This window comes from Dreissena polymorpha, chromosome 1 (genome assembly GCF_020536995.1).
Source record: "Dreissena polymorpha isolate Duluth1 chromosome 1, UMN_Dpol_1.0, whole genome shotgun sequence".
Taxonomy (NCBI): domain Eukaryota; kingdom Metazoa; phylum Mollusca; class Bivalvia; order Myida; family Dreissenidae; genus Dreissena; species Dreissena polymorpha.
The window spans coordinates 103715077-103738469 of record NC_068355.1 but is presented as its reverse complement, the minus strand read 5'-3'; the positions used below and the strand labels follow the sequence as shown (position 1 = coordinate 103738469).

The window sequence follows — 23393 nt, the reverse complement described above, 5'->3', positions numbered from 1 at the left end:
TTGCAACACTTACTAACTATCGTAAGGGGACTATGCAGGCAAAGTAATGTAACTCTGACTGGCATTTTGACGGAATTATGGGCCCTTTATACATTAAAATTTGGTTAAGTTTTGTGTTTTGGTCCACTTTACCCCTAAAGTATCATAGATATTGCTTTCATACTTGGAACACTTGCAACTATCATAAGGGGACAGTAAAGGACAAGTTGCATAACTCTGGTTGTCATTTTTACCGAATTATGGCCCTTTTTTGACTTCGTAACTTTGAATATATGGTTACATTTTGTGTTTAGATTCACTTTACTTCTATAGTATCAAGGCTATTGCTTTTAAACTTTAAATACTTTCATGCTTTCATGAGGGTACTGTACCTGGAAAGTTGAATTTTACCTTGACCTTTGAATGACCTTGACTCTCAAGGTCAAATTATTAAATTTTGCTAAAATTGCCATAACTTCTTTATTTATATTTTTAATTAAAGATCATCTAATAAATGACCACCTCCCCCTCACACTATACCCACCCCCATCCCAAATAAAAATTTGCATGCCCCCGGTAGGGTGGCGTATAGCAGTTGAACTGTCCGTCAGTCTTTCAGTCCGAATAAGACTTAAACATTGGCCATAACTTTTTCACTTTTTAAGATAGCAACTTGATATTTGGCATGCATGTGTATCTCATGGAGCTGAATATTTTGAGTGGTGAAAGGCGAAGGTCATCCTTCAAGGTCAAATGTCAAATATATGGCGTCTGTTCGTCTGAAAACTTTAACATTGGCCATAACTTTTTTAATATTGAAGATAGCAACTTGATATTTAGCATGCATGTGTATCTCATGAAGCTGCACATTTTGAGTGGTGGAAGTTCAAGGTCAAGGTCATCCTTCAAGGTAAAAAAAATAAATTCAAAGCGGCATTCTCATGAAGCTGCACATTTTGAGTGGTGGAAGTTCAAGGTTATCCTTCAAGGTCAAAGTCATCCTTCAAGGTCAAAGGTCAAAAAACAAATAAAAAATTTCAAAGCGGCATTATCATGAAGCTGCACATTTTCAGTGGTGGAAGTTCAAGGTCAAGGTCATTCTTCAAGGTCAAGGTCATCCACCAAGGTCAAAGGTAAAAAAAAATCAAAGCGGCGTTATCATGAAGCTGCACATTTTGAGTGGTTTAGGTTCAAGGTCAAGGTCATCCTTCAAGGTCAAGGTCATCCTTCAAGGTCAAAGGTCAAACAAAATATTTAAAAAATCAAAGCGGCATTATCATGAAGCTGCACATTTTTAGTGGTGGAAGTTCAAGGTCAAGGTCATCCTTCAAGGTAAAAAAAATAATATATAATTCAAAGCGGCGTTATCATGAAGCTGCACATTTTGAGTGGTGGAAGTTCAAGGTCAAGGTCATCCTTCAAGGTCAGGGTCATCCTTCATGGTCAAAGGTCAATTTTTTAAATAAAATTTCAAAGTGGCGTTCTCATGAAGCTGCACATTTTGAGTGGTGGAAGTTCAAGGTCAAGGTCATTCTTCAAGGTCAAGGTCATCCTTCAAGGTCAAAATAATAATAATTTCAAAGGGGCGTTATCATGATGCTGCACATTTTGAGTGGTGGAAGTTTAAGGTCATCCTTCAAGGTCAAGGTCATCCTTCAAGTCAAAGGTCAAAAAAAATAATTTCAAAGCGGCCTTCTCATAAAGCTGCACATTTTGAGTTTTGGAAGTTCAATGTCAAGGTCATCCTTCAAGGTCAAAGGTAAAAAATAAATAAATAATAATATCAAAGCGGCGCAATAGGAGGCATTGTGTTTCTGACAAACACATCTCTTGTTTTTTTCAAACATGGTTAAGAAACACAAATATTTATTTTTATTATTTTATGTTTGAAATACCGTCCAACCATCCCACCCAAGAATCCCCCACTACCCCCAAAAAATATTATTTTTTTGCATTTTTTTTGCATTTTTGAAAGATAATGTAATAAATGACCAGACCCCCACACTATACACCCCTCTCCACTCCACCCCTCTATCCTTTGTGATTGAAATTGAGATAGGTCCCTACACCTTAAAAGGGAAAAATAGATGAGCGGTCTGCACCCGCAAGGCGGTGCTCTTGTTAGATATTGGCATACGATTGTAATTAACGTGATGTAAGACTGGCTACACATAATTTCGTGTATTGGCCAGTTTGTCACATCTTTTCACCTTCAAACATTCATTATTGCTCCTTTTTCAATAAAAAAAACTAGGGATTGGAACAAATACTGAAAATCATATTTAGATATTGGTTCTTCATTATTCGAATATTGGAATTTTGAACATTAATTTAAATGTCCGTACTTACAAAATTAATGTCCGAAGTAAAGTACTGTTCCTATTTGGCACAAATACCACTTTGAACACAGCTTTTATAAAGGGGACAGAATAATCATTGAAAATTATCATTGATTATAATTTTCTTCAATTTCACTTAATTTGTTAAATTTGCACAATACATAAGATATTTCCCATACACATATTGCCATAATTGTATTTCGCTGTACCAATTGAGGGCTTAAAAAATTCAGAACAGGAGAGGGTGGAATTGTGAATCGATTTCACTTGCTTTAAAGGGGCCTTTTCACAGATTTTAGCATGTATTGAAGTTTGTCATTAAATTTTATTATCTAAAAAGCTCCAGTAAAAAACAAGAATAGAAATAAAGAAAGAAAAAAAGTAACCCTCAACTGGGCTCGAACCACTGACCCCTGGAGTAAAAGTCCATCGCTTAGACCACTCAACCATCCGTGCTCATACACTAAGTGATGTATTTTATACTTTATATAAAGAATCCTCGTATCCCAAAATATAAAGACAACAACAGAACTCTCCAAATTGTTCAATTGTTTTACGTTGCAACGCTTTATAATTTTCAGGTTTTTAAATTGTCAAAAGATGCATATGATGGATATTTTAGAGCATGGTAATGTTCAGTATTACTGTTCTTCACAAATATCATAACTACAACGAAAATTTGCGAATATGAAACCTTTTTTTTGTTTGTTTGTCAATTTACCAAACATGAAAAGGCCCCTGTAACTCTTAATTGTAAATGTATCTAGAACATATAGCAAGTCTGTTTGAAGTAAACACTTAAGAGTTTAAATAAATGGATACTTATTCAAAACAAAATTAATTGGCTTAATTCTGATTAGATCAATTGTGCAACAATTTCCATAAACGAGATCTTATTCAACGCAAAAATGCATTTCCTTTCTAGAAATGTACCTTCTTGCAATATTTTTAACAAATGCTGGGTAAAATTTTAAGAAATAACACGATACACAACACGCATGTCCTACTCGTAGTAGATGACCCCTTTTGAAATTGGGGTCACTAAGGCAAAGGTGAAGGTCACTTTCACAATAAGTGTGCAAAATGTTTCCGATCAATAACTTGTCAACAAATTGACAGGTTGGCTTGATACTTCAAATGTGAAACAGTAAATGACCCCTATTGAAATAGGGTTCACTAGGTCAAAGGTCAGTTTCACGATAAGTATGAAAATCGTTTCCAATCAATAACTCGTAAACGAATTACCCGATTGGCTTGACACTTTCCATGTGCATTGGAATTGGACAGTAGATAACTGGTATTGAAATAGGGGTCACTGTGACAATAAGTGTACAAATGGTTTCCAATCAATAACTCATCAACCAATTGACCAATTTGCTTGATACTTCAAATGTGAATTGGCCTTGGACAGTAGATGACCCCTATTGAATACAACTTTGCATCTTTGTAATCTCTTACCTAAATCATATACAGAATGTTAACATTAAACATATTGCTTCCTTAGCAATATATACACGATATATTTTGCCCCCATGCATTTATTTGCCAGGTTTTATTACCTTAATGCGTTTTGTAAAAACACATGATCGAAGCGAAACCAGATAAGCCCAAAAAAGGCTGAAATATGATGACAGCGCTGTAAAATAGACTGTCAAAAATTGAGAGTCTTTAACTATGGACATAAACCTGTATGTCCGAAAATTTAAAATCTAAAAAAAAATGAATTTGGCAAAAAAGGGGGTGTCCAAAAATTGTACAGTATCCAAAAATATTTTTCAGTATGCAAATATTCATGTAACACAAGTGCTTATAAAAGTAAAAAGTTGTTTACAAAGGCTGTGTTTTAATTTTAGTTTACAGACAAGAACTACATTTGGATGTTTGTAATTATTTAAAGAAGCCTATTGCAGACTCAGAGTGTTTGTTCCCATGCTTGTGTATTAACAAGGTTGAAAAACATCTAGAGATTATTATGCCCCCCTTCGAAGAAGAGGGGGTATATTGCTTTGCTCATGTCGGTCTGTCGGTCCGTCCACCAGGTGGTTGTCAGATGATAACTCAAGAACGCTTGGGCCTAGGATCATGAAACTTCATAGGTACATTGATCATGACTCGCAGATGACCCCTATTGATTTTGAGGTCACTAGGTCAAAGGTCAAGGTCACGGTGACCCGAAATAGTAAAATGGTTTTTGGATGATAACTCAAGAATGCATACGCGGCCAACAGGGCGAACTCTGAACAATATAACTGAAGCAACTGGTCTGAAATCCTAAATCTATAATTATCAGTCCAATGAAACATCATCCTTTGAGTAAAATAAAGTGGATCAGTAAAAATATTATCAGAATATGATTTTTTGTATATTTTGTATATGAAATATTGTGTTAATGTTTAATTTTGTTGATTAATATAAATATAAGCAGGACAGGGGAGGTAATACACTATTATATCTTTCTTATATACATGTACAGGGGAAAAAAATACAATAAGTTAAAATTTCATGTTTAATGAATAGAGGATATTACCCCCCCCCCCAATTTTTGTTTTTAAACATCATGTAATAAATTACCCCCACCCCACATTAAACCCCCCTCTCACCCCCCACCCCCCCTACCCCCCCCCCCCCCACTCCCCTACCCCCCACCCCCTACCAACCACTATCCCCCCACCCCCACCCATTTTTTAAACATCTAATAAATAACCCCACCCCACATTATATCCCCCTCTCACTCCCCCCCCCTACCCCCACCCCCCCCCCCCCCAATTTTGTTTAAACATCTAATAAATTACCACACCCCACATTATACCCCTCTCTCACTCCCCCCTACCCCCCACCCCCCCCCCCCAATTTTTTTTTAAACATCTAATAAATTTCCCCACCCCACATTATTACCCCCTCTCACCCCCCCTCTACCATACCCCCCCTTTTTTTTTTTTATGTCCCCCACTATAGTAGTGGGGGACATATTGTTTTTGCCCTGTCTGTTGGTCTGTTTGCGCCAACTTTAACATTTTGCAATGACTTTTGCTATATTGAAGATAGCAACTTCATATTTGGCATGCATGTGTATCTCATGAAGCTGCACATTTTGAGTGGTGAAAGGTCAAGGTCATCCTTCAAGGTCAAAGGTCAAATATATGTGGTCAAAATCGGTCATTTTATGAATACTTTTGCAATATTGAAGATAGCAACTTGATATTTGGCATGCATGTGTATCTCATGGAGCTGCACATTTTGAGTGGTGAAAGGTCAAGGTCATCCTTCACAAGGTCAAGGTCATCCTTCAAGGTCAAACATCATATAGGGGGACATTGTGTTTCACAAACATCTTGTTTTAAACATCTTATAATTACCACACACCCCACATTATATCCCCCTCTCACCCCCCCCCCCTACCCCCTCACCCCTCCTACCCCCCACCCCCCCCCCCCTCAATTTTTTTTTTAACATCTAATAAAATACCACACCCCACATTATACCCCCCTCTCACTCCCCCCTACCCCCCCCCCACCCCCACCTCATTTTTTTTTTTAAACATCTAATAAATTACCACACCCCACATTATGGCCCCCCTCTCACTCCCCCCCTACCCCCCTACCACCCCCCACGGGGCCCCCAAATTTATTTATTTTTTAAACATCTAATAAATTACCCCACCCCACATTATTACCCCCTCTCACCCCCCTACCCCCCCCCCTCCCAAAAAAAAAAAATAAAATTTTTTAACATCTTATCAATTACCACAACCACCACATTATACCCCCAACTCTCTCATCCCCTTCCACCCCCCATCCCCCCCACCCCCCACCCAATTATGTTTTTAACATCTAATAAAATTACCACACCCCACATTATACCTCCTCTCACTCCCCCCTAACCCCCCCCCCACCCCCCCGCCCCCCCCAAATAATTTTTTTTAAAACATCTAAAATTATAAACCTACCCCAACCCACAATTATTACCCCCTCTCTCAACCCCCCCCCAAATTAATTTTTTAAACATCTCATAAATTACCCCACCCCACATTATACCCCCCCTCTCACCCCCCTACCCCCACCCAAGTACCCCCTCACCCCCCCACCCCCTCCCAAATTTTTTTATTTTTTTTATAACATCTAATACATTACCACACCCCACATTATACCCCCTCTCACTCCCCTAACATACCCCCCCCCTACCCACCACCCCCCCACCCCTCCCTACCCCCCCCACCCCCCCCCCCAATTTTTTTTTTAAAACATCTAATAAATAACCACACCCCACATTAGTACCCCCTCTCACCCCCCCACCCCCACCCCCCTACCCCCCCCCCCCCCTCCCCAATTTTTTTTATTTTTAACACATTATAAATTACCACACCCCACATTATACCCCCCTCTCACTCCCCCTTGATCATGACTGGCAGATGACCCCTATTGATTTTCAGGTCACTAGGTCAAAGGTCAAGGTCACAGTGACTCGAAATAGTACAATGGTTTCCGGATCATAAGTTACATTAGGTCAAAGGTCAAGGTCACAGTGACAAAAAACGTATTCACAGTGCACAATGGCTGCCACTACAACTGACAGCCCATATGGGGGGCATGCATGTTTTACAAACAGCCCTTGTTGTCATTAAAATGGCAAATGAACCTGAATATAAATGGTTAAATAATAGCTGTAACTCAGACCTCAGGAGCCTAAAGACTTAACTTCTTATTAAAAACCTCGTTTGCATCAATGGCCTTTAAAATGGAAATAATGTGGGCTGAGGAGTTTTGTAACATTCCTATTTTCACCCTTAACACTTTCATCTTTTACTTGCTTGAAAATCACTATGGCATCTAAGTACATGTATGTTCTATCAAAAATAGTGTCTTTTATGTTTAGGATCATATGAGTTGTCATCCAGTCATGCATGATTTGGGGTAATAACTGTGTTCAGACCATGTGTTAGGTATTATATACATTGTAACATATATTTTTCAGTGAAAAATGAGTTTATGGCTGTATTTGATTGTGTTCTAAACTTATGGCAATGGTTTTATGCATGAAGTACCATTAAGGCATACCAACAACAAAATCTAAGCCCATCTGTAGAATAAATCTTGAATATAATACAGTATACATTGATAAAGTAGACCCTCCTCTCCCTTCAAAGAAGGCGTCACATAACAGTTGCACTGTTTGTTAGAGCTGCAACTATTCACCAACAGCTCGATTCGATTTCAATTTCAGACAGTCTGATACCAATTGTTATGATTTGATTCATCTTTCAACCTAGTTAGCTCGGCTGTTTTCGGAGAAAACCGGAGATATTTTCATAGCCAGCTCGTCGTCCGCTGTCCGCGTAGAGCTAAAACCTTAATATTTTGTTAAGGTTTTGAACATTGGGTCTAAAATCAATGTGCTTCAACCTACAACTTTGAAACTTCATATGTAGCTGCACCTTAGTTCTACATGCCACACCCATTTTTGGGTCACTAGGTCAAAGGTCAAGGTCACAATGACCTCTAAAAAAAAAATTCTGACAAGCTTTCATTTATTCAAAACTGCACCCGCAGCCGAGCATGGCACCCGTTATGCAGTGCTCTTGTTTTATCATATATTCACTCTTCTGCCTCAAAAAAGACATTTCTGTTCAAATGTGTTGCATACCTAGATATCTTGGACATTTGTGTGTTTGTTATCCCCTGCCATAGGCGGAGGGATATTGTTTTGGCGTTGTCCTTCCTTCGGTCCGTCCGTCTTTCCGTCCGTCCGGAGCCATATCTTGGAAGTACTTTGGCGGATTTCATTGAAACTTGGTATGAGTATATATATGGATAAGAGGATGGTGCACACCAAATGGCATTGCACACCATCTTCTAATAACAGAGTTATGGCCCTTTGTATCTTGAAAAAATGCTTTTTTTGTGTGTCCACAGCCATATCTTGAAAGTGCTCTGGCCGATTTCATTGAAACTTGGTATGAGTATATATATGGATAAGAGGATGATGCACGCCAAATGGCATTGTACACCATCTGTTTATAACAGAGTTATGGCCCTTTGTATCTTGAAAAAATGCTTTTTTAAGTGTCAAATACAACACTTTTGTGTCCAGAAGCATATTGGCGGGGGATATCAATTCAACGAATTTGTTTGTTTGATATAGTTTGGTTGGTTCAACAGTGTTTTAAAAACTGTTGAAAGTGGGTTAAATTAACATTTGTAAGAAATATTTATTTTGCAAGAAACTGCCAATTTTTTGACAAACTATGTCAATATTACAATAAAACACATAAAAAAGAATAGCAAATTAGGAACTCAAATTTAATATCAATAAACTTCTGACTAGAAGATTGTGTTAGCTATACAACAATATAAAAAATAAATAAGAAGAAGAACATCTGGAGTCAGTGGACATGTACTATCACTATAATACTTAAACCCAAAACTGGCTCCTGCTAAATCAACAATATGTTTGCCTTTGACATGTTGCATAAGATTAGTGGTTGAGCCGGACTTAGGGTACGCCACGTCTGTAATCACAGTTTACACGTAGCTTTATCAGGAGGGCTAACATCCCGAAACCCAAAATACTGCCACACTTTTGATTTTAGCTTCTTAAGCGCATCTGATAATTTCAATTTGTCGGCCAGAACTTTTTCAGCCAGATTGACGCTTTTTCCGAAAGTAGACCGTAATGCGCTTATTGATTGGATGACTAAAGTAATAAGTAACCAAGTGCGCTCGTCTTAATTACAGGTAAAGATAAAACCTATACCTTCCCTATCAAATAGTCAGAGTACAGAGCGCTTTAGGTATCCAGGGGTGTGATTTTTCCGCGGATCCGCGGATTTCCGCGGATCGGGTTGTCCCGGATGTCACTTCTGAGATTTGCGTAAATTCGTTTTAAAAAATGTGGGGGAGAGGGGCTACCACCGATTCCGCGGACGTATTTCATAAGCGGCCCGAAATATCCGCGGCCCGCAAAATCTCTCCGCATTTTACACTGGTAGATTCTGCCTAAGCATTTTTAAAACGAGCCATATAATTGGCTGTCGTTTCCCAATCTTCCAATTAAAATCGTGTTCTTAAAATGCGCTCTGTGATTTGTTTGCAAAAGGCGCCGTTGTGAAGAGAAAATTAAGATTAATGAAATAACAAATAGCAATCGAATATACGACTGACATCACCTAGTCTGATAGGAATAATGAAATGTGTTTGTAAAAACTACGTTTTGGAAACAAGCAACACATATTTTGTTAAGAAATGTGCCCACTGAATTTGTGTCACGGAAACCGGTCTTTGCAAATTGGAGTGTAGTCTACTCGCGAAGTAAAACAGTTTAGAGAGTATCGTTCGAACATGGAAATAGACAAACATGATTTGATTTTTATATGTCAGTGGGTCTGTGTATAATCAGATTCATATGCATATTCTGCTTTATTATGTTTGTCACGCTGTTCAGTTAACAGAAATAGCTTTGAACTGAGTGAAGATGTGAAATGCAAGATATTGAATTTGAAAGGTAAACAAATTAAATATATTAATTTAACTCAGTTAATACATCATTAACACCAGAAGAACACTCAAGTGTGTTTGTTTATATTTAGTCTATTAACTGTCATTCAATACATTGAAAAACTGCTGCTATTGATCACAATAAATACTTACTTAACTGTTTACTTTGCATCCTCAGTATGTTAAATGTGAAGTTTAACAGGTTTTTATAAAGAAATATTGTTATGAAGTTCAAAAAGTTGTTTATTTTAATGTCTGTTTTTATGTTTGTCATTGCGTTATGCGCGCCATTCGCGGAGTCAAAATCAGTCAACAGTATTTTCCTCCCCTCTGTCTTTGCCTCAATCACACCCCTGGTATCTATGTCTATATGTTAAAGAATCGAATCGAATTTGGTAGGGTTGGTATCGTTATCGAATCAACGCATTTAAAACCGGTTTTCGATGCATCAGATTGAATTGTTGCAGCTCTACAGTGTTTGTCTGTATGACTATGCAAATTTTCCTTCATCAGCCATAACTGTGCAATATATTGATGGATTTTTAAATGGCTTGTTACAAAAATGGTGTGTTATAAATTATAATATGGTATGTTTCATGAAACACTCACCTTAATGGTCAAGATCACAAGCTTTCCTGTCTGTCAAATTTTTGCCTGACATTGATTGATGAAATAAATAATGGAATAATGTCCATCTTCATGAGACACATTGTTGCATGTTTCTGTCATCTCCCCACCTCAAAGGTCATGGTCAAACTTAGAGGTCAAGGCTTGGATTAGGCCATAAAACAGTTTTGAGACAAAGTTGAAGTTAAGGGGCATGCATGCCTTATGAAAACATGTCTTTTTTACTGTCTTGTTTACCTTGAGTCTTGGGTATCTGATGCAAACTTTTTGCATTGAATAAATAATAAAATACTGGTGAGTCTGTAATATGCAATAACAGAGGACGCTATCATGTGATAGTCAAGATGGCGACGCAAAAGAAATTTTGCAGCGAATAAAGTCAAGAAAAACAGCGAATATCAACACAAAATAAACGCTAGTAATGTTCTTGCTGATATGGCTGGAAAGTGAGTGGCATTTAAACAATAAATACAAGTAATAATGGGTATAAAAGGCGAAAAATACCTGCCTCTGCATGAACAGCGCCATCTTGACTATCACGTGATTACCTTTGATCAAGTTACATTAATGCATTTTTTTAATATCCTCTAATAATCCCTTTTTACTAACGCTTTTGTGAACATTAGATTCTGAAATCGTTCACTGTCTGTCACTGTGAGCCTTGTTCAAAATTATAAAAGTGTCAAATAATTATGGAAATGTAATAATAGGATATAATACAAATATTCACAGGACTCCTAGCTGTAAATTATGTTTTGTTTTGTCAGCAAGTGAATTGTTCTATTTGAGATCATGGCGAGTCAGTTATTAATTCTATTATAATGTTTGTGTTTACTTCAATGAAAAAAAGTTACAGCACTACTTTAGAAATGAAACAAATAGTGATATGCTGCTTTATTCCAGTGTTTAAAATCATAACATTTTATCATTACATTATATTGGATTGATTCATACTTTTCACTGTTGGACTTGTACTTTTGTAGCCTATTGAGTCCTGTGACTCACATTGTACAAATTGTGAAACAATCACTGACTTGATACAACTTCACGCATTTGACTTAACGCTGTCTGTGGCTAATAAATTGTCCTTAATATAATTGCATGGGCGTATTCAATTGCGCAAAGATGTTCATAAATAATGAATATTATTTTATTAGCTCAGCTGGTTCCAGAGAAAACCCGAGGTATTGTCATAGCCTGCTCGGCGTCTGCTGTCCATGTCGTACTAAAACCTTAACATTGGCTCTAAAATCAAAGTAAGCACTACCTACAACATTGAAACTTCATATGTAGCTGCACCTTGATGAGTTCTACACGCCACACCCATTTTTGGGTCACTACGTCAAAGGTCAAGGTCACTGTTACCTCTAATATTCTTCTGACAAGCTTTCATTTATTCAAAACTGCACCCACAGCCGAGCGTTGGCACCCGTTATTCGGTGGTCTTGTTTTTCAAACTTCTATTGCTAAATGCCTTCAAAGGTACTTTACTGTGACATCTTAAGGTAAAAGTTCAGCCCACTTCAAAAGTATATACAATCTTATTAAACATATGGTTTTGAATAAATTGTATGTCATAAATCAACTTTTATAAGCTGTTTAGTTTCATGGTTCAATTATTTTCTTGTGAGGGAAAATTTTGCATGACATGGCATTGTTATGAAAAAAAAATCATATTCTTTAATTCAGCATTTAATGTTTTTTTTCTTACATTCATTTTTATTTTAATGTTTTATAAAGGCCATAAAAAAGATAAAAATGTAATAAATTGGTATGAACTTGCACCTAGATTTTATGTCTTGTTTGCTTAAACTTTGAAGGCAGTAGTTAATGCGTTTGTTGCACTTTCCCACTGCTGTGTACTGAAATCTGTTGGAATTTGTCAAAGCCCAATATAGCATTTTAATAAATGCAATTATTTTCACTTCATGCTATATAACAGTAGTTAGCCTTTTATAATAATCAGGTTTTGATACGCCAAATTTGTTTGATATCCTTTGACCATTGTACGGTTGTCTCATAATTATCACCATAGGTTTTAAAGTAGGGACAGTGCGCCTTACATTTAAAATACTCGCAGTGGAGAATAGATATGTTTGTATACTGGAAAGTTATGTTTACATTGGGATAACAACATTTCAATCTTTTAATCGTAGAGGATTTAGTTGGCATTGCCGTTTAGCCATAGAAGGACACATCATGTTTCAAAAGATGTGCTGTACAGTATCTGAATTTTCTTTATGAAATCTTTCAGCTGTTAAGAAAAATGGGTTTTGTATTTAAATGTCATTGAATTTATACCAGATCTATGGAATGCTTGGGTTACAGCAGCCTAACAATAGTTTCTTTATTTGATGATTTTACGCTCCACATCTGTGAAGAGGACCATTAATTTTGATAAAAAATATACACAGATGGTTTTAGACAAATAACAATAAAGCGATTTAGCTGCTCTAAAGATTGGTGCAAAGATTGTTGATAAGATATCAAAGTTATATTAAAAGGGATATTCAGTGTCCTATGTGTTCGCAGAAATATATGATGATCTTGTTTTATCAGGATTTTGTTACCACGGCTTTAATCTATAGACAGATGCAGACATACAGCAGAATTGCACAACTCTGACTGGGTTTGTGTTTGTCAAATGGTGCAGTGCTAGTCAATTGTATGGAGCGTACACCACCTGCAGCAATCAATGATTATTAATGGATTAAACATGAGGAAATTTTCTTTGAAATTCTTGACTAAGGATATGTATGATCTTTTCAAGGTACAAATCTTGTTTTTCATTTGTGTTTATACCCCCATTACCATTGGTAATGGGGGCTATATAGGAGTCACTTTGGTAATGGGGGCTATATAGGAGTCACTTTGTCGGTCAGTCTGTCGGTCTGTCCCAAAATTTCATCTGATCTTCACCAAACTTGGTCACAAGTTGTTTCTAGTTTATACTGTTTCTGCAAAATGTATGATCTTTTCAAGGTACAAATCTTGTTTTTCATTTGTGTTTATACCCCCATTACCATTGGTAATGGGGGCTATATAGGAATCACTTTGGTAATGGGGGCTATATAGGAGTCACTTTGTCGGTCAGTCTGTCGGTCTGTCCCAAAATTTCATCTGATTTTCACCAAACTTGGTCACAAGTTGTTTCTAGTTTATACTGTTTCTGCAAAATGTTTGCAGAGATTCCATAAGTGTTTTATAGTTGTAATATAAATTGAAAGAAAGGGGCAAACTGCCACATATTTCTCAGTGACAGAATGAAAAACACATCCAATCATATGAAAATTTGCTTTCTTTTCTTGTGTGGACATGCATATGTTTCAATATTTCTCATTATGTATACAGAACAACTTCACTTTCAACCAAATTCACTATTTTATCACACAGATATTTCTTCAGTACATCTTCGACAGGAAGTCCTATACATTTTCATCTCATGTAAAAATTATTGTGAGAATGTCATGGCGGTCCTATCATTTCCTTTATTTATAACTAAACTAACTTTTAAACCGATGCATCTTCCCCCCCCCCCCCCACACACACATCCACAGATAGGGGGGGGGGGGGGGGGCTCAAGTCTGGAGATAGTCACAATGTCAAACTCTTCTCAAGTCTGGAATAAATCGCAATGTCCCTTTCTTTCCATGAACACAATTTATCTAATATGCTCTACCTTAATATAAATTTTTTAAAGGTCCTACATTGTGATGACAGCATTCCAACCTATTCCATGTGCTGTTTGTTTCAGAGAGATCAAGAACGACAGGGAGTGGCACCCTCGGGTTCCCCAGGCTCAGGTCTCAAACCCAGTCTGAGTCCAGATGGGTGGAGCAAGGGCCAGTCGAGCACACTGTCAGGCCGCCAGAAGTCCAATCGGCGCAACCCTCTCAGTCTTTCACATGAGGTAACGGGAAGTTTCATACTGCACTTTATAGCTCAACAAGTGTTCTCCAAAAACATTTGAGAACCCAGTTTTATTTTCAAAGTAAACGGTGACTATAAGCAATAAAAAGGGTGTATTTGCACCACTTCAATTGATATTTTGGGGAAAAGTAGCCGGCATCTAGATTGAATGTAACCGGTGAAATCGCAGGCTGCCAATGCTTCTGGACAACACTGTGAATGCTAGTTGTAAGTACAGGTAATGTTTACTGATATTACTTCTGTGATATAAAGCATAATGGTTTAGCCGTATAGATTGAAACAATTAATATAAAGACTGCCATTGTGAAAAATTATTTGATTTTATTTCCTTGTTTCATTTTTCACATTTTATGTCCTGCTCACTTAACTGACAATGGGCAATTAAAAAATTTCCATTCATAATGATTCCTGCTGTATTTACTTCTTGGTCATCCGAAATATTTGTGAATTACTCCTCTGCCAAAAGTTTCGATGTTTCCATTGAATTTCACTTTTAGAAAGGTAGAACTTTATTTTAAAATTTATTTTTCACTTTTTTACTGTTATATGAATGTATTTCACTCAGATATTTTTAAATTTATTTTTTCACTTTTTTACTGTTATATGAATGAATTTCACTCAGACAATTTGTATATGCTTATGTATTATACTTAAATTACTAATTTTCATCAACATTTTCAGTTTTCAAAATTGGAATCTTAAACATTTAAGTTTTTTAATGGAAATGTTTTTTTTTATCTTTCATTGTATTAGAGTATATAGCTAATACATGTTTATTTAGCTTCCATGCATGTTAAATAAACTGTTTTACTAATGGATGTATTAACAATTGAATAGGGGTATGAAGGAAATAAAGTCCTTCTGTTTGAATTAAAATAAAATGAGTGAATGGCAATGTTGAAGGGTTGTAAATCTGCCAGGTTATGCTGTTGACTTTATCTTCGGACAATCTCATGTAATTCTATTGTTTTACCCCACCCATATGATTTAATCATAATAATCAGTGACAATGTTAAGTAAAATGGCTATAACAGTTGACAAACCTGTTTTGAAGACACTTGTTGGTGACCAGTTTAGAAATAAAAAAACCTTGGTGTCTCGATTTCAGCCTTATCTACACTATCATGGCTACATTATGATGTCTCCTTTCCCCCACCCACACTGTCAACATGTCTCTCCATCAGATCTGCCATGGTTAGGCTGAAGTCCAGATATTTTTGTTTTGCTGACAAGATGTATGGAAGTTGATGAAAGTGTAAAATTAATTGAGTTATGGAGGTTTTGATTTTATGCCCCCAAAGGAGGGCATATAGTGATTGGACCGTCCGTCACACTTTGCATTTAGGTTTCGGGTTTAGGTTTCGAAAAATGCTCATAACTTCTATGTGGCTTCAGATAGCAACTTGATATTTGGCATGCATGTGTATCTCATGGAGCTGCACTGTTTGAGTGATGAAAGGTCAAGGTCATCCTTCAAGGTCAAAGGTCAAATATATGGCTTAAAAGCGGCGCATAAGGGGGCGTTGTGTTTCTGACAAACACATCTCTTGTTTGTTTAAGCTTTGCAAATTTCAAGAGAAGAAATTTGTGTTATTTACTTCTTATCATTTAAAAATTGATGAATTATACATAAATACACTTGTTTACTTTGATTCCCCCCCCTCCCCCCCCCCCACAGGATTATTAATTGCTATAAAATATTGCAGCAATTTCTGACTTCATTTATTTTCTTGTGAAAGGCTTTTCAAGATCCTGTCTAATCTGTTTTGCTTATGAATTAATTGCTGTTTTAGAACACATTTGGAAGCATTTTCTGTTTGAGTATATATCCTGCAAATCCATTATATCTGCAACAAAGTGGACTTTTTATAATTTATTATCATTCAAATAATATAACAATAATTATGTTAATGACGTGGAATTTTGCCATTAAAAAAGTTGGCAAATTCAATTAATGTTTTATTGATGTTAAGAGTTTAAAGTATGTAGTTTTTAGTGATAAACATCATCTGTTGTGGTTCTGGTCAAGCCTACCACATCCTGTGGGATTAGGTCAAGGGACTATGGGGCCCAACCGAGGGCATGATCTGGTAGCCCTGCTATAGGGGTTTTCTCAATGGGTCCTTCATGATAGGGGGCATGGTACTTTCCTGCTTGCATGCGGATGGTGTATACTTGATATTATTCTATATTATTCCGCTATGTTGACTCAGAAGAAAATGGATTTTAAATAATTACTGGTATATATTTGATATGTTATGCCATTATACTGGTTCTGAATAATTTGATGGGTCGTGGCAAAATCCAAGTGTCTTAAATGAAATCCATTTCACACTTTTATCATAGACACATAAGTTGTAACCGATTTGTGGAAGAGGGTAATAAACTCTTAAGAAATAATGAAATCATGATGATGACATCCAGCACCTAACAAATGGGATTTCACAAACATTGCAAAATAGGAAGTGACTGTTTATTTACCTTTCTTTGTGGTATCATTTATAGCAGCTATAAAACATCCACATCAGATATTGGCTATGACTAAGGCTATGAATATTGGCAGCATTTACCGTAAATCTACGAATATAATACGCACTTTTTTACCTGCCGATTTTTTCTTCAAGTAGGGGGTGCGTATAATATACGAGTTTAGAGCAGAACAAAAAATTTCCTGTGCAAATTTTCAACTTAATCGCCGTTATTCGCTTCGCGGCAGCCATTTTGAACTACACCATTACATCAAAGGGGCGCAACAGGGCTTGCGCTGTTGTTCGCCATTTGAGTCATTTGCGAAAATATTGAGAATTTGGCTCAATAAAAATCTTATTTGTGAAAATGCGAAAATCTAGTAAAATTTCATTGAAAACATCCGCCATTTATATCGGACTGGTTTTTTTATATTTGTCTCTTTGTTTTAATGAAAGTGTTCGCAATTCGAACAGTAAACGAAACCCGGTCTGTACCCGATTATGAGACATCGCTTGACCTTATTGTTATTGAAGTGCGCATGGTAGCTGGCCAATCAACATTGAGCTCGCTTACACATGAAATGACGTTGTCGAATGAAACGTGAGAACGGGAGGAGCTATCGGATAATATTGGATCATCCATGCGCAGACACTGTATACTTTGAATACACAGTTAATATCGTCGTCTGCCTACAAAATAGCGACTGGACGCTAAGTCGTATAAAGAGATTAGCAAATGAAAAAAAAAACTGACAATACCCGTAAATAAATATTTCTTAGCTGACCACTATTTATCTTTCTACCGCATATTTACCATATCTGAAGTAAAGAGTGGTAATTAAATAATTAGTTTTATGATGCTAATAGAGTCTATTACACCTGTCTGCCAATGCCGAATTAAATTGAAAGGTGATAATTAATTCATTTGTTTTTTACTCCCAAACTAGCCTTAATGACAGCAGCGTATTTTAATTAACTAGATCATGAAAAACACGAGCGGTTTAATTGTATTTTAAGTTATATTAAAGTATCGAGTTTGTAACTCGAAAAAAGAAAAAGTAATTCATCTAGACAGCTATAAAAACGGAAGTAACCATTTTGTCTTCTTATTACTTTATTATTATTATAATTATTATCGGCCCAAATATTGTCAAATTGAATTAAATGTGAAAACAAAAAACAGCGTCTCTGCTTCTTTCTTTTGTAATTATGACTGCTTGACCCGGATGTCAGCAAGGGGCCTGTGTGTTATCGGTTACAATCAATGGTAATTTAAACAATAGACAGAGATATTTATTATGCAACTGTCATAACAACAGCACTATAACACATCCCAATCAATATACCGGGGTAACAGATAGTTGACAACACCAAATTGATTTGCTATTTTCACAGCACAAAAATATATTGACACATTTTTTCGGAAATGGCCGATTTCGGACACTGATTTTTTTAGTGCGTATTTTACTCTGATTTTCAATTTTTATGCCCCCCTTCGAAGAAGAGGGGGTATATTGCTTTGCTCATGTCGGTCGGTCTGTCGGTCCGTCCACCAGGTGGTTGTCAGAAGATAACTCAAGAACGCTTGGGCCTAGGATCATGAAACTTCATAGGTACATTGATCATGACTCGCAGATGACCCCTATTGATTTTGAGGTCACTAGGTCAAAGGTCACGGTGACCCGAAATAGTAAAATGGTTTCCGGATGATAACTCAAGAACGCTTAGGCCTAGGATCATGAAACTTGATAGGTAGATTGATCATGACTCGCAGATGACCCCTATTGATTTTCAGGTCACTAGGTCAAAGGTCAAGGTCACAGTGACCCGAAATAGTAAAATGGTTTCTGGATGATAACTCAAGAATGCTTAGGCCTAGGATCATGAAACTTGATAGGTAGATTGATCAGGACTCGCAGATGACCCCTATTGATTTTGAGGTCACTAGGTCAAAGGTCAAGGTCACAGTGACCCGAAATAGTAAAATGGTTTCCGGATGATAACTCAAAAACGCTTAAGCCTAGGATCATGAAACTTGATAGGTAGATTGATCATGACTCGCAGATGACCCCTATTGATTTTCAGGGCACTAGGTCAAAGGTCAAGGTCACGATGACCCGAAATAGTAAAATGGTTTCCGGATGATAACTGAAGAACGCTTATTCCTAGGATCATGAAACTTGATAGGTAGAATGATCATGACTCGCAGTGGACCCCTATTGATTTTCAGGGCACTAGTTACCGATAAATTTTGACCAAACTCGGGGGTGCGTATTATGCACGAGGGCGTATTATATTCGTGGATTTACAGTATCAAGCTTATAGTTGAGCACTCAATTCTTGTATTGTTCTGTTTTCATTTGTGTTCGCCCACTTCTTGACATGACCTGTTATGCTGGGGTGAGAATTTTCAGTGGATAAGCGTATTTTCGCAGATTTTTGGTGTCTAAGACCATATTTTACATGTGAATTCGATGAGAAAATGTTACAGAGTGGTTATGATTGGCAGACATAATCCATTTGGTAAAATGTCAGGGCCCTCAATCTATCAAATCTGCCGCCAAATTTCGGCGGCAGTCCCCCACATGAAAAGTATTCTTTTTTCCCCTTTTGGGGGGAAAAATTCCCCCTAAAAAAAAAAAAAAAAAATTTTTTTTTTTAAATAGAAAGATGTGTCTCATGATTATTATATCTCAATTCTTTTTCAATTTAATCTTTTCAAACATACTAAATTATGAAAAATGCCATGAATATAGTGCAAACATGTACAAATGAAATAATGAGAGAGTAAGTAAAAAAATCCCCCAAAAAGGGAAACGCCGCGAAAATTCCCCCTCCTAAGGGCTGCGGACCCCTTCCCCCAAAGTAGTGTGAGGGCCCTGAATGTTTACATGACCATGGAGCTTTCTTGTTTGCAGTGACATTTAGTATCAGTCAATTATAACGAATGTTTTATTACGCCCTTCCAATCATGATTGACATTACTGGAACATTTTATCAAATAGATTAAACATTGCATATTATGGTTAGCGTAATTGACTTTTTTGCTGAAAACCTATGTAATAAACTAAATTCTGTTGTAATTGAGATGTGCAAGCTTGGTCATTAACAAATCAGTTATGGAAGTTGTGATCTATACAGGGGTGTGATTTTTCCACAGATTTCAGCAGATGGGGTTGTCCGGTGCTCATTTCTGCGATTCGCTTAAATTCGTTAAAAAATATTTCATAAGCTGCCTGAAAAATCCGCATTCCGCAAAACGTCTCCGCATATTACACTGGTAGATTCTGCCCAAGTGTTTTTTGAAAGGAGCGATGTTTCAAAATTGACATTGAAAAATAAATTTAAATGGGAAAGGGAAGAAATAACAGTGGATATAAATCAGAAAGCGATGCCACTTTCTGAATGGGTACAGAACATTAACTGTCTTGGTAAGGCTGAAGTCATATTCCAATCTTGAACAACAGATCCTGTGGTAAATTGTCGTTAGTTGAACACTGTTGACCTTAGTTAGACATTGAAATCAAACGAAAGATTGCCGTCATCTTTCACAGGGATCGAAACACACATTTATTTTGATCACAATTTATACTGGTGACTTTGCATTAAATGTTAAATGTAAATTTAAAGTGTTCATAAATAAATATTGTTCATAAGTTTAAGATGGTGTTTATTTAAATGTCAGTTTTAAGGTCTGTCATTGCATTATGCACGTGAATCACGTTGTCAAAATCAGACTATAGAATTTTCCTCCCCTCAGACTTCACCTCAATCACACCCCTGTCTATATTCTTTGTACTATGTATAATAATGTTTACAAGAAAAAATTGTTATTTTTACCATCTCTCAGACTGCATATGAAGATACAGTTATAGGAAACTGATTTTCATTCTCTGTAGCATTATTAAGAGATTTGGGCAAGCAGTTTTTATAATGGCTGGGAAGTTCCTCTTTTTTTTTTTTAAATGTTCATTATAGAAACCTTTTGTCAACTAAACAAAAATGAAAGTGTTAATATATTGATAATCAATAATGTTTACTATCATGAAAAGAAACACCTATAGCAGGTAAGAAATAAAAATTAACTGTCATCTAGTTGCTTTTTGAGTTGCACAATGGCAAAAATTGTACACACTAAAATAAATAATTGAAATGCTAAATATTTAATATCGATTCTCATTGAGATTGGGCACTACTCCAGAAAGCTTCTGGCCTTTGAAGTTTTCACAGGTTTAATTTTTAAGAAACTAGTTATATATACATCTAATCATGTATGTTATCCCTCCCTCTAAAATACTAATACCATTTGATGGTATTCTGAATTTTTATATTAATTATTTATTGTTAGTCAATTATGTCTGTGGTAACTTAAATAAATAATTGATATGTGCCCTAGAAATGCTAATTAATTTTTACTCATTCTCATTTAGATTGGACACTACTTCAAAAAGCTCTGGCCTTTGAAGTTTTCACAGGCTTAAATCTTATGAAACTAGTTATAGATACATCTAATCATTTAGGTTATCCCTCCCCCTAGTGGGTGTGAAGTACTGATACCACTTGATGATATAATGAATTATTACATTGATAAGTTATTGGGAGTCAATTATGTCTGTGATAACAATTCATAATTAATGAGACTGTATTATTAATGCTTATCACATGTTTTCATCTCTATATAATCTTAGTCAACATCTTAGAAGTGTGGCTTCTGCATTAGGGAGGGGTGTGGTTAAAACTGATGTTTCATTATTATTGTACTTATGAAGCATGATTGGATAGGCTTTTAGCTTATGCTACTGATAATTGATTGTATGGAGATAAAAAAATTCAGTTGGGTATATATATTTGATGAAATTGCAAATATTATGAAATACTGATTTGGAACCTGAGACACCTTGAAGAAAATTGAAGTTTTGATAAATGCAATAACAATTAATTACAACTTTAAGAAAACAACAGCTAAGTGACACAAATAAAGAGTGACTAAAACAGGTTGGATGATTACTAATTATTAACTCACATTTGCAAAATGAGAACGCCCGAGTTTTCCAAGCTTAAGAAAAAGTCTGCAATAGCGAGGCAGAATATACACATCATTATGAGACGAATGAGTGACCGGGAGCTGGAAAACCTCATCAGACATGTGCCTGTAAGTAACACGCAAATCTATGTAACAGAAACATAGCAACAAAGTTTATACCTCTAATGTAATACAGAAATAAATTTGTCAACAAACTTCTATAGAGTTTCAGTATTTCATTGTCTGAAAAGGTTAAGCTTGGAACGGTGGGTAATACTATGATAATTATTAAGGTAGTGACACTGCATATTATATATGTTCCTTTCAAGGCATACAAATGGGACCTAAAGGGTAGTGTATTCACCTATCCTTTAATTGTACATTGAAGTTTCAACTTGAGCTGTTTGACAAATATTGGTTTGAAATATTGAATAAATGTGTTGAATAAATACTGGTGTGAAAGGGATACAATGCCAGCTATATTTGTGGAATGAACAATATTTAGATTTGAAAGTAGTAACTGTTAAAACTGAAGCATTTTATCAGATTTTGTGCTACATTGAACTCTGGAAAATTCACTTTTGTGCTATTTGTTTCCTAAAATACTGAAATTTCAGAAGAAACTAGTATGATATCTGATTTATGCTTCTTATCTTTTTTACTTCATCTCCAAATTAATCGCTGCATTTCTGAGCTAAAGCAGATAGGAAATGAAATAAATGGATTCTCACTGTTGCTGTTTTCTTGCATGTTTAAAAATATGAGGCCTTTAATTGGCAAATAAACTTTCAGATTCTTCTGAATTTTTAACATGAGATGAATAGTGTTCCATTTCGGTCTTATTTTGAAAAAAATATTGATAAAAAAAGAATTTTAAAGTAAGTTGAGTATCCAATAGCCCAATTTTCAGCAGAAAAAACTATGGTTAATTATTAATATTCTGTTAACTGCTTTCTTATTTCTAAATATGATTATGTCAGTGTGTCAACATCATATATGCGCTTACAAATGAATGATATTGACAAGGCAATAATAAGAAGTGCCATTTCTGTGTACCATAACTTGCAGTTATAAGTCAAGATTGTTTGCCTCCAAATTTGTTTAAAATTACAGACTCGACTGATGAGATGGTTCATTTACAAAAAATTAAGAAATTCGAAGAAGATCTATCCCCAATCATGGCACGGTAGAAGTTGATACTTTAGGGAAAACTAAAGTTAGCAAGTGTATTTTTTACTGAAATTGTTAACGAGCTGTTTACTGAAATTGTAAACAACGAGTCAATGGCATTATTAAAAGTCTTGCGAAAATTAACTCTGCATGAATTGGCAGTTGGACTGTTAATTGAACATGTTTTACGCAAGTTGAGTCCCGATTTGCGGTAAAAACTCAGCCTATGCTCATAAACCATGAATACATTTATATACGAATATCTGAGAAAGGCTTCTTAGTTCCGTTTAACCAACTTCCTGTACAGTTCCTACCAATTGATAACACGTGTGTTTACGAAATTTCTAAAGACATTTCTCATAAATAA

General features: G+C 36.0%; 1 protein-coding gene across 9 annotated transcripts in view; it reads left to right on the top strand.

Moving 5' to 3' along the window:
* The window catches only part of LOC127865164 (regulator of G-protein signaling loco-like), a 124361-nt gene that overhangs the window by 62278 nt on the left and 38690 nt on the right, over positions 1-23393 (top strand). For all 9 annotated transcript variants that reach the window (XM_052405083.1, XM_052405084.1, XM_052405082.1 and 6 more), the window contains one exon: positions 14190-14345. In XM_052405083.1, the coding sequence (XP_052261043.1) occupies positions 14190-14345 (156 nt within the window). The remainder of the gene's footprint in view (positions 1-14189; positions 14346-23393) is intronic.